The 16,965-nt window shown below is 41.5% G+C and overlaps 1 protein-coding gene across 1 annotated transcript in view; it reads left to right on the top strand.

The window, feature by feature from the left end:
- Positions 1 to 13,662, top strand: part of LOC116041236 (hippocalcin-like protein 1) — a 56,586-nt gene extending 42,924 nt beyond the window's left edge. The window contains exons 3-5 of the mRNA XM_031287126.2: positions 1,283 to 1,564; positions 9,470 to 9,575; positions 12,958 to 13,662. Coding sequence (XP_031142986.1) covers positions 1,283 to 1,564; positions 9,470 to 9,575; positions 12,958 to 13,055 — 486 coding nt within the window. The 3' untranslated portion in view covers positions 13,056 to 13,662. The remainder of the gene's footprint in view (positions 1 to 1,282; positions 1,565 to 9,469; positions 9,576 to 12,957) is intronic.
- Positions 13,663 to 16,965: the final 3,303 nt, after the last annotated feature.

Genomic DNA, 16,965 nt, shown 5'->3' with positions numbered 1-16,965 from the left:
GACTGGTAAATCGAGAGCTTTACCTTCCAGTTCATCTCCCTCTACGCTACCGTGGTCCGGTACAACGCCCTCATCACTGCCTTCCATCTCTCGCTCCATTTTACCCCTAACTCGTAAAACAAGATCCCGAGATACTTGAGCACCTTCTCTTGGGACAACAACTCACTCTCAATCCCACTCACTATTGGGCTGCAGTGATCATTTCCAGGACAGGGAACTAAGTTATTGTGACCTTTCTTGGTCTGTACAGTCATGTTTCAACAGTAATCTGTAACACTGACACCAGTGAATTGAATGTGACAATGTGTGTCTCAGTATAAGGCAGAGCATCCCCAGTCTGTTAAGCCTTGGCGTGATGAGGTACCACAGTGCCCTGACTGGAAGAGTTATCTCATCTTGTCCGACAGATAGTGTGTTTGTGTGATGGCTACACGGCCTTATGCATGGATTAAACCTATGGAACAGCTGTGTGAGCTGTCCTGAATAAGAGCTGTACATATTAAGCTGACCTGTGACTCTAAGCCTCACTGACTCTCTTCCCACGGACGGTGGTCATGATGGTGCTCACTCTCAGCAGATTAACAGCTCCAGGATGCCCTTGATGTCGTATAAACTGCAAAGTGTATTCCGCAGGATGTAGAGTTTGCCTGAGGTCTCTGAGAAGTTATTCAGCTTGTCTTTTTTTGGAGAATTATATTGGCAATAGATCCAAGAAAGGTTGTGACGCTGTCTCGGAAAATGTCAAATACGATGGCAATAAATAAAAAGTTTCATTAGGAACAGAACCGTGTTGACTTTCCACCTTCACTGAGAATGAGAATATTAAAAGTAATTCCAGCTTTCAAATTGGAACAATGACTTTGTCACCTCTCTGGATCCATCTTAAAGGCCTTTATGAAAAAAAGAGCTTAATTTCTGCTGAACAAAGACCGAGATTGACATGACTTTTACTTCCCTTTTCTTCTCGGGCACAGTGCTGCTTTATCAAATGTGACTCCTTGAAAAGAAGATAGAACTGCTTTCAGCTATCCAGGACTAAGCTCCTTTTCAAAAAGTCAGTCTGTTCAGAATGAAGCGTTACATGAATGAAACATTTCCTGGCCGACGTTACAGAAGCTTGATTCCTGATTGTTCCAACTGGGTTTGAAAGGTTTTTTTGAGGGGGGGGTGGGTGGGTGGGGGGATGTGTTAAAACTTGTATCATAGAGATACAAGAGAGATGGAGGTATTGTCCTGGAGCGACTTATTTTCACTGTCTCGCCTCATGTCGTCTTCTCTCCAGGGTTTCTTGAAGGATTGTCCAAGTGGAACCCTGAATGTGGAGGAGTTCAAGAAAATCTACGCCAATTTCTTCCCCTACGGTGACGCTTCCAAGTTCGCTGAACACGTCTTCCGAACGTTTGACACCAACGGCGACGGGACGATAGACTTCCGGGAGTTCATCATCGCCCTGAGCGTGACGTCACGGGGCAAGCTGGAGCAGAAGCTGAAATGGGCCTTCAGCATGTATGACCTGGACGGAAACGGGTACATCAGCCGCGACGAGATGCTGGAGATTGTACAGGTGAGCAAGGGGACTCTGGGTATTGATGTTTGGTTGGTGGCAAAGGGCGAGCAGAAATGGATGTTGGGTATTTTTATTTTATTTTTTTTTGTTTTGTTTGTAGAAGCGGGTCATCCTCTGGCCTCAGGTGCTAAAAGTACACGTGTCACATGTGTGACTTCTAAACAGGAGGGCAGTGTTGGTGCTGTAACAATTCCAAATTTTGCTGTATGATTATTTGTCTCAGACATAATTGCTTTTAAAAATATAATTGTCTCTAGTAGTCTAATAAAAATATTTAAACAAATTAAAGTTTTGAATGAATTCCGGAAAACATCCTTTGGTTATATAATCACAGTCATGTGACCCAGATAATGTAATTTATTTTATTTTATTTTATTTTTTTATTTGAAAGAAAAAGGTGACAATACATATTAATGAACATTTTCACAAATGTAAATATGCCAGATTATAGCCTTAGGCTAATTTCCATCTGCAGACCCCCTGGCAGGTTGGTGTTACACACAAATTAATGAATACATACAAAGACACTATATGCAGAGACAAAAACAGTGATCACATCATGTTAGAACAAACAATAACAACAAGAGTGGACAACAAGGAACATATAGAAAAAAGAAAAGCATAGACTATAGTGGACACACCACAAACTGTCCTGATATTATATTGATCCAAATTACACCATTCTATGTTGCACTGAGCCACATTCCACTGACCCCTATAGCACAACCCATGTTATACTGACACTTATTGCACAACCCATATTGCACTAATAATTGTGTCCCTTTTTATAATACACTAACTCTGTTTTAAGTCTGATATATAATAATTAACTAAACATGATCACATGTTTGTATGTCCCTCAACCATACTTTTGACTCCTAAAGATAGAAAGACTTGTGCTTTCCCTCACTGACAGTGGAATGCTATTCCAGAAACTCACTCCCTGATATGACAGGACGTTCTGTGAAAAGGCGGTCCGCCTAAATGCCAATTCACAATCACCTCTCATAGTGGCTCTAGTCACTCGAGACCCAGGTACACAGCCTATGAAGTAAACTACGCCTCGTTATTATCATAAAACATTTTTTATAATTGAATCCCCGCCCTGTCACTTTTGTTGCTTTGAAGGTGTATAGTTTCATGTGCCACCAGCTAGCTTAGCTTTAGCTCAACACTCCGACCAATAATCACTTATATAATTACAATATGGCATATCTAAACAAAACCAACAATTACCAGTCATACGCCTCAAGGCCTTAGCTAATGTAGCAATTCATTGTTAAACAAAGAAACCGTGATTATGTAAAAAATATAACATGTAATTTATGTAATAATTGTTACAGGCCTAGTGGTGCCTTTTAATACGTATTTAGCGTCCAAGCCCAAGCCAAGCTCTTTGTACCTGTCTGTATATACAGTGCTAAGCATAAGTGAATGCACCCATGATAAAGTTGACTAAATAGAGGAATAAAAAATCATCTTTTGGAAATTGATTTTAATGCCTTAATTAAAAAAAAAATCCAACCTTTTGTCTTTGTAAATGAATAATGTATCATGAATAAATAAATGTTCTTCCTTAAAATGCAGGGGGCATAAGAGATTGGCATGGGGTACTTTCCATAAAATCATCTCTCAATGCAAATCAAACCAGCTATTAGTCTAACTGAAATAAAACCATGCCAATCTCTAGGTATGGTGAAGGGGATGTGATGATGTGGGGCTATTTTAATTCCAAAGGCCAAGGGAACTTTATCAGGATGCATAGTATCCTGGATCTATGAAATAACTGGCCTTTAAAAATAAACAATTGCCTGCCTCTATGGGAATTTAACATAGGGGTGTACTTACTTATGGCCCCTGTGTTTTAAGGAAGAACATTTATTTATTTACGATACATTATTCATTCACAAAGAAAATTGGTGTCCTTAAAGGTTGGATTTTTCCTAATTTTTTTAATTAAGGCATTAAGATAAATTTTTCAAAAGATGATTTTTTTATTCCTCTATTTAGTCAACTTTAGCATGGGTGTATTCACTTATGCTTAGCACTGTAATAGAGGTGTTTATAGTGTACATATTACTATTATTACTCGTATTCTTATTTTTCATATTTCTCATATTTATTTTGTATATTTGTTTTATTCTATTTCTATCTAATGTGTATTTTCCTTATTCTGTTGTGTTTGAATTTTGTGAGCTGCTGTAACAAGGGAATTTCCCCAGTGTGGGATCAATAAAGTCTTGAAAATCTTATCTTACATTAGCTTACCTTATTTACTCAGACCTTAGGGGAGTCCTCCAGAGTCACAGAGGCCCTGTTGGTTTTAAAACGCAAAAACGCCAAGTGGTACAGCTGAGACACATCGCTGTTCACAGCTGTGTTTGTAATGCATCTCCAGTTGACCACTTGTGTTCAATTTCCGTCACCGCTTACGTCACTACCGCACAATGATCACGTCCACACTCTCGCCATTCGTGTTAGCAGTTGTGTAGGTACATCTGGAGAAATCTCCTTCTATAGTGCAAAATGATGGGCGGTCACGCAACTCTTTGTCCGATTTGCTGTAAAATGGACCATTTATAGAGCGTCGGCACCAAAACAGCCACCACGTCCTGCATTGACGAAGTATTTTCCTGTAACGTCAGTGTCAGGGACACATCAGGACGCATTAATGTACAGTACAGAAGACGTGGTCAAATGCGTTCCAGACCACCTCGGCAAGCGGTTTCAGTGAATGCGTCTTGGTGGTCGTTTACACTTGTATTTAGCGCTGTCCACTTGTGATCCGATCACCCAAGACGCATTTCAAAACTAAACAGGGTCAGAGGGAATTTTCCTATGCTGAGCTAGCCTGGATGCCAGCCGAACTTAGCCCCGCCCACAACATTTGAGGTCGGGAAGTTCGGTCTGGACTTGATCTGTTGTGGAGCAACTATGCTCGAACCAGAGCTGTTCAGACCAATCAAATTGTCAGGGCGGGCTTTATACGATGATGGATGACGTAATCAACCACGTCACCAAACAGCGCTTGGGTTGAATTCGTTTACAACAAAGGTGGCTGCCGCTGGAGAATTGAGATGTGTAGATTCCGCCATTGAGTCTGTTTATAGAAGATATCGACAGCGCATTCATTTTGAAAGAGGAACAGAGAAACGCGAGCAAGGCATTTGTCAATCGGAAAGTGTAATAGTCACTATATAATCTCTTAGTCACTAAATTTAGCTTTTAGTCACCTTTTAGTAAACAGAAACAATCCTATGCTATACTGTAGACGTTTGCATCGACAGGAATAGACAGAGAGCATCTATGCTAAATGCTCACTTTAACGATGTGAGTTAATACATGTGCAAAGAGGCTCAGACACAAAAATGCATACTTATTAATAATGTGCTGACTGCAATATTGGCACAGGCCACAGTTTGCTTGAAAGCAGTTAAGTAGGATACTACGTTAGCGCTGTATGTAGACTCATATGTCGAGATACTGGACAGAGACTCTCGCTGTGTGTGTGTGTGTGTGTGTGTGTGTGTGTGTGTGTGTGTGTGTGTGTGTGTGTGCGTGCGTGTGTGTGTGCGTGCGCTTCTGGGTTCTCAGAGATTAGCGACTCAAATTTTAGCAGCGTTTATCCCTGAGTGTGCAGAATACTGGGATTATCCTCAAACCCATTGAGGTTACGTACCGTTGGACGAGAGAGGAGGGGCCCATTGTGTCATTATACAATGAGAGAGAGAGAGATTGTCCTGATAGAGGAAGTCAGATTTGGTTTACACCACATTATCCAATAACAGACCATATCCCCACCCCACACACAGCCTAATCACAAGAGATATCCAACAAAATGTAAACACTTTTTTCCCTAATTTGTAGATTTTTTAAAAGGTTTTTGAAATTGATTGAATATGGCACAGAGAGAAGGAGATGTATGCCACAATTCAAATAATGTATCAAATCATTCTGTCAAAATTGGCAATTTAGAAAGAGAATATTTCCTCAAAAACAGAGGTGGTTGAAGTAACACTCCAACGTTGTTTAAAGATCCCATGGCATGAAAATTTCACTTTGAGGTTTTTTAATATTAATATGAGTTCCCCCAGCCTGCCTATGGTCCCTCAGTGGCTAGAAATGGTGATAGGTGTAAACTGAGCCCTGGGTATCCTGCTCTGCCTTGGAGAAAATGAAAGCTCAGATGGGCCGATCTGGAATCTTCCCTTTATGACATCATAAGGGGAAAGGTTACCTCCCCTTTCTCTGCTTTGCCCATGGCAGTTGGTCAAGGCCACACCCCCACCCTCCACCTTGCCCCCCCTCTCTCCTTCCTCAATAGCATTTATAGCTACAGACACAGAAATGGCACATCCTAAGGAAAGCTCATTGTGGGACTGGCTCTAGTGGCTGTAATTCTGCACCAAGGCTGAATTTCAGGAAAGAGACTTCAGATACAGTATTAGGGGACCTCTAAGGTCTATATAAAAGAGACTTCAGATACAGTATTAGGGGACCACTAAGGTCTATATAAAAGAGACTTCAGATACAGTATTAGGGGACCACTAAGACCTATATAAAAGAGACTTCAGATACAGTATTAGGGGACCACTAAGGCCTACAGTATATAAAAGCATCCAAAAAGCAGCATGTCATAGGACCTTTAATAGATATAGTTAAATTAATCTGCAAAAACCACTGGAACAATGTCCATGTTAGATCCTTAAAATAAATCTATGACCAAAAATACAAACATTTCAAGGCCCACTTGCTTGCTTTTTACATAGCTTTCAACTGCACCTAACGGGCTCTCAGCAAATGGAGTTTCCACAGTGTTTAAATAGATAATGCAACATTTTGGGAAACATGCCAATTCTTAAATACCTGAGGAGATTGATATGACATTTGTAAAACATTTTTAGGAACTCCTGTTTATCAATATCATAAATAGAATGCTTTATAACCATTATTTTTTATTTGATCCGACTGACGCATTTTGAAACAGGTCCATTTCTTTGTGTCACATAACTGAGAACTGTTCATCAAAATCAAATCACAAAAAAAAAAAAAAATGTGAGTGAAAATGTGACCTAAGGCATGGATACCCGACCCAAGCCCGACGGGTCCAGACGGTACCCGACGGGCCGGGCCAGGTTCGGACAGATATTTAGAAATTATGGTCTGGTTCGGGTCAGGCTCGGTCACATCAGCGTGATAAGGCATTTGTTGTAAAATGGTGCTGCAGCTCCTTTTAAGAGAGCTCAGTGTGTGTGTAAAGTGGGCAGAAGAGAGATAGAGAAAGAGGAAGCAGACGTGTAGATGCGACCGGAGCAGAGTTGGTGGAATAAGTTGAAGTTTTGTACACAGTGTGTGCGGTGTCCGAGATAAACCCCAGACTGAAAACCAAGTTCATTCATCTGCTCACCAGAAACGGGATTTTAACCCCGACGTTAGCTATATAACGTCGGCCCTGGAGGTAACGAGTCTCCCCTGGTTTTCTGATCACGGTCGGAATCGAAGCAAGCAGGAAAGGTTAACACATTGAACATTTTAAATTAAACAGCTTATTAACGTGAGCTTGTTCCCCCGTGTGCGCTGATGCGCTCATCTGTTGACATTTCCGAATGCCTTCCTACAGTTGCTTAATAAAAGCGGGCTTTCCACACAAACAAACGTACATGTGTCATTAGTATGAGGAAAAAAAGCGAGAGTTTAACTGTGTCGGGCTCGGGTCGGGCTCGGACACAAATATCTTAATGCCTGTCGGGCTCGGGCCGGGTTCGGTTACGGCTCTGTCGGACGCGGGCCAGGTTCGGACGGAAAAATTCGGCCCGATCAGACCTCTAATGTGACCTCATTGTCTTTTAGTATAACGTTTCTTTATTTTTACGAGATATGCTATTGAACTTTTGTCGGAGGAAGAGACATGAACTCTCCTTTTACAGTCCAAGAGATTTCCTTTTACGGCTGGTATGGCTTACCAAAAACCCCAGAGGGCTTATTTTGTTCAAGCTACCTTCCCTTCTGAAGATGCTGCTGTAACACTGATCTAGAGTCAGTTTTACACACTGTGCTCCCAATGGAGAAGATTTGATAGGCACGTAAGCTGATAGTAGATTGGCGTCTGAGGCCGGCTGATACTCGGAGCTTCTCCGCGCTCACTTGCAGAGGTTAATTTAATGCTACCAAGGGGACGGGAGGCGCACGTATGGGTCAACAGATAAAGGAGTATCAGATCAATGCAGTAAGCTCTGCTTGTAAGCCGTCTCCTTACCCTGCTGGCATGTGGCATGCATCTGTGTCACTGTGTTAGAATGGCGTAGTTTATACAGCCATACAGACCCTGCGTGGGTATTTGTGGATAAGCTGGCCAGGGAAGGTGCTCTTAGCATCAGGAGTAACAACTGCCAGTGAATCATGTGGACGTTAGAAATAGAGCCCGACCGATGAAGGATTTTTAAGGCCGATATCGATACAAATATTTGGTGATTTAAAAATACGATATTCCGATATATCGGCCGATATATATTTAAAAAAAAAAAATCCAGAAACGCGTAACAAAACAAAACAGATTTCCCTAACATTAGTTATTTGTAGCTATTTATGAGTCCTCACTAAATATATCATAATGCAGTTTAAAAATAAACTCTAAACAGAACAGAGGAACATCAAAAATTAAAGTTCTGATCAATAAAATGTATAAAAATACAAACTTAAGATATGAAACTTGAAGTACTTTGAACAAAAACACAATAACAACAAAAATCAAAGAGTGTTGCCAACAGCGACGCTGTAGAGCGCCCTCTGGTGGACAAACTATGCAACACCAACACTCATAACGTGGTTGAAGGGGGTTTCGATTTTTTTTTAAATATTCATTTATCGGCCATTGTAAATGCCGATACCGATAGTTTGGAAAATGCCTAATATCGGCCGATGATATCGGCCCGCCGATATATCGGCCCGCCGATATATCGGTCGGGCTCTAGAGCGTGTGTTTGTGGAGGGCTCCTGGGAAGCACTGTGCTGCGGAGAGACGTGTATGATGGGTTTATGGTGTTGTCATTTATACATACTGTACAGTATGTTGAATTGGTCTATAGTTTAATGTCTATGGTCTTATTATTTTTGTTTTATGGTCTTGAACATTGTAGTTACTGTATCATCTTCTCTTGATTTTTGTGTGGATGGGTTATATCCACTTCTGGGATTACTCCGGTGTTAACTGTCGGATGTCCCTCTTTTCGGCCGGATGTTCGTTACCTTCCGCTTTCTTTGTGTAGGTGGTTATCTGGTTAACTGCTCCTCAGATCTCTGCAGGGTAAATCCAGACAGCTAGCTAGACTATCTGTCCAATCTGAGTTTTCTGTTGCAAGACTAAAACAACCTTAGAACGTAGACACGTTCCACCAAAACAAATTCCTTCCCAAGGCTATTTTGCAGCGGCACCGGGGCTCCGCTCAGCGCTTAGCGCTGCCCAAGACGATTGTGATTGGTTTAAAGAAATGCCAATAAACCAGAGCACGTTTCTCTCACATCCCGGAATGCTGTGTGGACTAGCCAGACCCTCCTCTGCAGCGCTGTGAAGGAAGGTCTGGCAATGGGAGACTAGGACGTGCTCAACTCACGTAGACCCTTAAAGCTTTGAAGGCTGGGTGCTGGATCCTAAAATTGATAGCCCTTCCTCAGCGTGTGCATGTTGTCTTAAAAATAAATACAAATGTTGTTCATTTTAAAAAAAAATAAAAATTAAAAAGCATGTGTATGCGCATCTTGAAAGCTACAGTGACTTTATATTTCATGTTCAGTTGTGTTTCTCTCCTGCTGAGTCGCCTTAATGGTTCCCTGCTGGCTTGAATTCACTTAATCTCCCCCTCTAAACCCTGTCCCTCTCCTTCTTTCTCTGGCTCCATCTATCAGGCCATCTACAAGATGGTGTCATCTGTGATGAAGATGCCCGAGGATGAATCCACGCCGGAGAAGAGGACGGATAAGATCTTCAGACAAATGGACCTCAATAATGATGGTGAGAGGAGGAAATGGCAACATGGAGGGGGAGAGGGAGAGGGGAGGGAAACAATGAGGGGATGAATGGGAGAGTTCATTGAAAGATAATCTTTGAAATTAGGGCTGCACAGTTAATCGCAACTTTATCGCAATCGCACTATAGACTAGTGCAATATCCAAACCGCGGGGGGCAATATTTGTTAAAGGCAAATCTTTGTTTGGTACAGATACTCGCAAAAATTACACTGCAATCATTTAATTTCTTTAATTGTAATATTTTTCAATGAAAATGAGAATAATGATAATCATTCCCTCCAATATCGTGAATGATATCGCGATATCAGTCATAAATAATCGCAATTAGATATGTTCCTCATATCGTGCAGCCCTATTTGAAATGTGCTCATTTTACTGAAAACAAGAGATTTTTAGGACTGACTCATAATACAATATAGCACACAACCCTCATATATATATATATATATATATATATATATATATATATATATATACACACACACACACACAATAAAAAAGTCCCCAGTTACAACATTATATTCTTCTATATACTTTCACATAACATATTTTGTGAAAAAACTCTAATAGCTTGTACACTGAATAGTAGAAGAAAGAAAATGAAAAGGTTATGCTAATAAAGGGCTTTTTCGCATCTCTCTTCTCCAAGTAAGTGGCTAATTTCAATGTTTCCCATGGGAACAGCACACTCAGTCTGTGTTTGTCTATGCAAACAGAAAAAAATCAATTTCTCTTTTTATCTTACTAAATTAAATAACGTGTAGTTCCCAGTAAGGACAGTGGGAATCTGAAAATGGAACTCATTTTCTATATAATTGAGACATTTAACAAGCACACACACATTTTGCAGACAAAAGCCCTATTCACAAGGGACTAGTATTACCTGAGGAGCGTCTGTGACGTTAAGCCTGTGCAAATCTGCCGTGTCCCAAATTTGACAAGTAAAAATTCCACTGCGAATTACCTATTATATTTGGCCAAACACAGAGTTCACAATACACAATATTAATCCTGTGTGGATCCGTATCTCTGTGATTTGGGGGGTCGTATTGACCTTTTTCACAGCAGACATTTTGACTTGTCACAGTAGGAAAAGCACAGCTGAAATTGATAACCTTAACGATGGCTCAGTTCCATCAAGTGTCCCAGTAAACTATTTCAGGGAGTCAGCATGCACAATACCAGGGCCTCTCCTAAGTGGAATGCAGCCATCATTAATGGTTTGGAATACACCTGTGCTTTTCCTACTATGACATGTCAACATGTCTGCCGTGAAAAAGGTCTATGGTTTCTTGTTTTAGACTTGTGAGTGAACACATACTGTATATACAGTATATAGGGAAAGCTCATAATGCCTTTTTTGAAAATAAAGAAACACCAAATAATAATGAAACAGTTATACATTGTTCTGTTTGAGAGAAACGGTGAACAGGTAAAAGAGCAAAGATACCAATATGTCCAGGTAAGCTATCTGAGGTTACATACACAGTTGTGAAAACGTGAAAAACACTACATTTACTAGTAAAACTGCGCACTTACTGTTTTTTTAGAAAGTAATGGAGGTGGAGGCAATGGCAACACCACATTCATTTGTATTTAGAGATGATGAAGGTGCATGGCAAGAGAGGACATCCAATGTATCTTTAGTTTTTACAGTTTTTTCCAACTGCTTGCACACAAAATCTTTTCATGTCACACGATTTTTGAAACCTCTCACTCAATGTCAACATGACATGTCATGTCATTTTTTCCACGGTGAAAAAGGTCTATTGGCTGCATTAGCAATTATGCTAATGCGACATGCAGGTTCGCATGGGATTAAGATCACAGATGACCCTCCGCAATTTTTACAAATTACTAGAGGTCCCTAGCCTGGGAAAACCCTGACGAACTTCCGGCAAATTTGAGATTTGCTCTGCAAGTCCGTCTGGCCAAGAGCCCATTCAAGCCCATTTCCAATGTTTCCAAATCGAGGCACCAATCACAACCGTCGAGGCGGGCTTTACACGATGACGATAGCGCAGCGACGGCGAGCAACTTTTTGTTTACATTCAACGTGACGGCCACCGAAGCGCAGCAACCCGTTGATGCCGCTGTCGCTGCCACGTCACCCGGATCGTTGGTCTGATTGGTTGAAGGACTATCCAGTTGCGCCCAGAGGCATTTGAGCAGCGTCCGTTGGTGACGCCCCTTTGGAAATGAGCTGTGAATGAAGCTTGCCCAGACCCACTCTCAGTTACAACTGAGAAGGATCTGGTGTCAACCAGGCTAAGAGGTCCCCAGATGATACTAATCCAGTGCGACTAGGGCTAATGATAAAATGAAACGCACCAAAAACAGTAAGATAACCCTTAATTCTCTTTTATTTATATAGCGCCTTTCATGAAACCCAGGGACACTTTACAGAATTACAGTGGCTATACTAAGGGTGGTTGTATTAAACATGCCCAGGGATGTAGCATTTCGAATATCTGCAGGGAGGGTGTTCCAGAGGGATGGGCCTGCAACACTAAAGATGTGAAAATATGTTGGCGCTACACGCTGTTTTTCGCTGTTCCTCTCTGTCGTTGCTGGTGTTATGATTCTTTTGGTTCTGGGGTTTTTTGTGTGTTTTGTTCTGTCTCCTCTCTGCAGGGCATGTGTGTGGCGGGGGGGGGGGGGGGGGCGTGGCTGGCTTCTCCAGGCAGCAGACGAGGCACGCCTGCTTCCACTCGCCTCATCAACCTGCTCCGTACAAAGCCCAGTGCTCACACACCACTGCTCTCCCAGTTCCTGGGATCCAGCGGCTGCGTTTCACTCTTCCTCTGTGGATAACGTCCAGCCGGCCTGCTCCCTGCCACCACTGCTCCCGCTCCACACCCTTTTTCTTACGCCTATCAGCCTGTCCCAGTCCTTCGCTACGGGGTCTAACTTCCCTGTAAAATGCTCAACAGCTGGCCTCTTTGTGCTACTCGGTTAGCTCGCTGAACGAGAGTGTGTCACTGACCTGCAATCTAAGAAATAAATCCGTAAAATAACAGAGAACGTCCTGGCAGCTCATTCCCCGGACTTTGCCCCATAATAAAAAATAAAAAATGATGTGTGTACCTTCAGTTAAAATACAGAATATTTGAAAAAATGTGCCCCCTGGACACACACACAAGCTCTACCAGCTGATTAAGCAGGAATATTAAGATATAAGATTCATGTGTTGGTCAACATGGAGGCCTAGATATGTCTATCAGTCTGTGTTGTTCATCTTATGTGATCCAACATGTAATTGGTAAGAGCTATGGGAAGTTAGAAGACTACTGCAATTAATAAGGGTCATATTCCTTCAAAACTAACGGCCCCCTTTTTTTCTCTTTCTCCGTCTACCTTTGCAGGCAAATTGTCCCTGGAGGAGTTTATCAAAGGTGCCAAAAGCGACCCGTCCATCGTCCGGCTACTCCAGTGCGACCCCAGCTCGGCCTCCCAGTTCTGAACCCAATTACAACACCCCACCCCCCCACCCCCACCCCCTGCTGCGACCCGTCCCTCCTCACCCTCTCTGTTGCTATTGAAACTCAAATCAATGCATGATGGTTCCCGTTTCTCATATCATCTCTTCTTCTTTTCTTTTCGTTGTTGTGTGCAAGGGTGGAGGAGGGAAGGAGGATGGAGGATAAGAAAAGCCATCACTTATCATTTCACTTTCATTTTTTTTTTTTTTATATATATTTGGGAAAACTGAAAGGACATGCATACATTTTAATGATCAGTCGACAGTGGCGTCCGCTAATGTCCCCGCATATCTCTCTCTCTCTCTCTCTCTCTCTCTCTCTCTCTGGATGGACAGATATTCCGGGGAGCTGCTTGTGACAAAGTGTGGATTTCTGCAGGGTGGGGATTGCTCAGTTTGTCCTCCAACACACATGTACATCATGTATATAGATATATATACTGTACGTCTATGTATATCATCAGATGAAAGTCTGTCTTCATGTATGGTGCACACTCTCTGGCATTGAAAGGCAGTATTATGTAGCGTAGCTTCCTGGTCTGGTCTGAATGGCTGGTCGGGGGTGGAGGTGCATGGGTGGGAGTGTTATATATATATATATATATATATATATATATTTTTTTTTTTTTTTCATTTGTACATATTGTTGTCCTCCATGTTTTCTTTATTTGTTCATTTTTAGTGTTATTATTGTGCTTTTACTTTGACATGTTGTTAAAGATGACCGTTTACAGTGAGAGAGAGAGAGAGAGAAAGAGAATGAGTTAGGATTGATCTTGATTTGTGGATTTGTTAAGTGTAAGATTATAAAAAAAAAAAAAAAAAAAACATGACGTATACTGTAAGGGGATCCCATGATGCGTTTGATCAATGACACCAGTAGCACGTATCGTTTGAGCCGCCATGTGTTTATAAAGTATGGCTGTGCATTTGCTCTGAATGTGTGTGTGTGTGTGTGTGTGTGTGTGTGTGTGTGTGTGCACATATGCACTGTGTGCTCGAAGCTAACTTTTACAGTATTATTATCATGTATTATTATCACATGTTTCTTAATTTGTAAGTATTTTGAAGTTCTTTAACAACGAGAAGTATACTTAAGATAGCCGTGACCTGTCACTACTGTATACTGCATGATCCTACGAAAAACAGTAAACGCACAGCCGTATCATTTTGTAGCTCTGCAGCCCCCTCATCATCCCCTTTCCTCTGACAGACAGAGAACTCACTAAGGGCTCGTTCATCACTCTCTAGCTGAGTGCTTTCATAACCTCCTGGATTAGTCTGCTCACAGAGCAGTTAGATGAATTCGATGACGTTTCACGTATAATGGGAGATACTTGTTCTGATTCGAGTTTTCGGGGTTTCCAGACATATGCAGTAATCTGACAGAGTGATCAGTGGCCATGTTTACATCAGCACTAGTCTCGCATTGCGAGACACCACACATACACTCCAGGATAGGAGGATATAAAAAAAAAAACGCTCTGGTTAATTGGCATTTCTTTAAACCAATCACATTCGTCTTGGGCGGCGCTAAGCTCCGGACACAGCGACGGTTGCTCTGCAAAACAGTCTCGGGAAGGAACTTGTTTTGGTGGAACATTTGCACCCCGCCAAAGAAAACGCCATATACAATATTAAATGAACTGTTCACACAATACAGTAATGTGAGCGATTTAAATTAGCTCCATGTTGTTTTAAGCCCCCAACGTCGACTTCAAGGCACCTTACCCCTAACCCTAACCATTGCCTAATCCTAGTGCCTGGAAGGCGACGTTGGGGGCTTAAAACACCAAACACCTTTTAAAGTAGCAATCCCGGTCCCAAAACGTCCCAGTTAGACAGTAAATGCCGTATTAAACATATTCTTTGTACATCTTTACAATCATTCCCCGAAAAAAAAACAAGCAGACCTGCCTTGTTGTACGATCCAAATCTTCTTCAAAACTTGCCATTTTCAGCGTGCAGCTTGCTAGCTCCAAGTTTGTTGTCGTTTCCTGAATCAAACAGAGTTTAAGAACGGCAACACACAGAGAGTGAAGGCGAGTGACATCCTGCGGAACATCCTGGCCGCGTGGGATGTTAGGCAATGATCCTGGAAATGTAGCGTCTTCGATCCAGTCTACATCAGCACTGATAGGAACCCTTGATTAATTCTATTTTATTTACTTAAAGGTGCTCTAAGCGATGTCACATGTTTTTTAGGCTACAACATTTTTTTTTCACACACAGCAAACATCTCCTCACTATCCACGAGCTGCCTGTCCCCTGAACACACTGTAAAAAAAAACGGCAACAAAAACAAACTGCGCCAACCTGCACCATGAAATATAACAGTGTTCCAGCGTTCCAGCCAATAACCGACAAGAAGGATTTGGGGGTGGGGGTTGGCGGGTTCATGACTGTTTCAGGAAGCACGGAGGGGGAGGGGACGGGCTGAGGAGGAGGAGGGAGGGGAAAGCTAGCCTCCGTTTTGTTTGAAAATACTTTGAACGTCAACAAGAAGTAACGTAACCCAACACCGCTTAGAGCACCTTTAATATTTGGAGCACCAAGGAAGTGGAACACGTGGAGACATGGCATCAAATCAGTCTTTAAGCTGGTTATTAGAGTTTTCAAAGAGCCTCGATTGAATAAAATATGCTTCCGAATAAAAGCCTCCATCTGAAATACAGTGCACGTGAAAACTTAGCCACTGGTTGCAGGAATACCAGCACCACTCCATTTAAAGCCCCCATTGTCAGATCACTATTGCCATCTTCTGTTTGGGAGGTTAAACATAAGACTAACTCTTTTTGTGAAGAAGCTAAGCGTTGGGCAGACCGGGGGAAAAAATAAGTCATATTGCAGATACTCATATACTCATATACATCGTTCTTTTAGGAAGGGACCTTCACGTTGTTTACTTTTATAGGGTGATATGGTACATAAGTATAAGTATGTGTAAGTGTTTTTGGTATTTAGAAGTGGTGTAATGTAACTAAGTACATTTACTCAATGCAACAGTAAGGTACTTTAGTGGAGTATTTTCATGTTACGCTACTTTACACTTCTACTCCACTACATAGATGGAAATATTGTACCTTTTACTGCACCAGATTTACCTGACAACTGTAGTTACTACTTTTCAGATTACGTTTATAAAACATATTGTATTAAACTGCCCCACATGATATAAAACTGTAAGGTTCAGTGTTTATACATACATACATAGCTGTATTATTATGTTCGAAAAACCTTTTGAAAAGACACTGAAATTCAGTAATCATTTCAGGTGAGTTAGCAGCTCCATTAAAGGTGCTGTAGGGAGGATTGTTAAGGTCCAGGACTTAGCCAAAAAATTTGAACATCAACAACTTCTCAGTCCCTTCCCCCTTTCCGCTAAAGCCCAAAACAGTCTCCTAAGCCCCTCCCCCCACAAGGGAGAATGAATGCGTGTGCCGGAGCAGTGATTGACACGCAGTTAGACACCCCCCCCCCCCAGCCCTGATTGGTGCATCTGAACAGGGTGTAGGTGGTGCCAGAGGAGCCGGATTATTTTTTTAAATTACCTGCTTCATGTAGTTCAACTGGAACATAGGGTCAGTTTCAGCAAATATGACAGAATGTTAGTTTTATAAGGCTTACCTACTGCATCTTTAAGGAGGTTTGGATGGGCTTCACTTTACACATTTTTCGAAGGTAAAATAAATAATAAAATAAAACACTGGCACAAAACGATTTCTCTGTCTGCCATGTGAGGTTCTTTCTTTCTTTAAAATGTATTTTCGAACATGTAGAGGAAAACAGAAATCAGGTCATAAAATAGGTCAGAAAATAATAATATAATTTTTTAAATTTTTTAAATATTTAACAAACTTTCTCTGTCATCATTTTTTTTCTTTTTTTAAAA

Source organism: Sander lucioperca, chromosome 16, assembly GCF_008315115.2.
Source record: "Sander lucioperca isolate FBNREF2018 chromosome 16, SLUC_FBN_1.2, whole genome shotgun sequence".
NCBI classification, from domain to species: Eukaryota; Metazoa; Chordata; class Actinopteri; order Perciformes; family Percidae; genus Sander; species Sander lucioperca.
The sequence above is the reverse complement of the archived record's forward strand: the minus strand, read 5'-3'. Positions and strand labels throughout refer to the sequence as shown.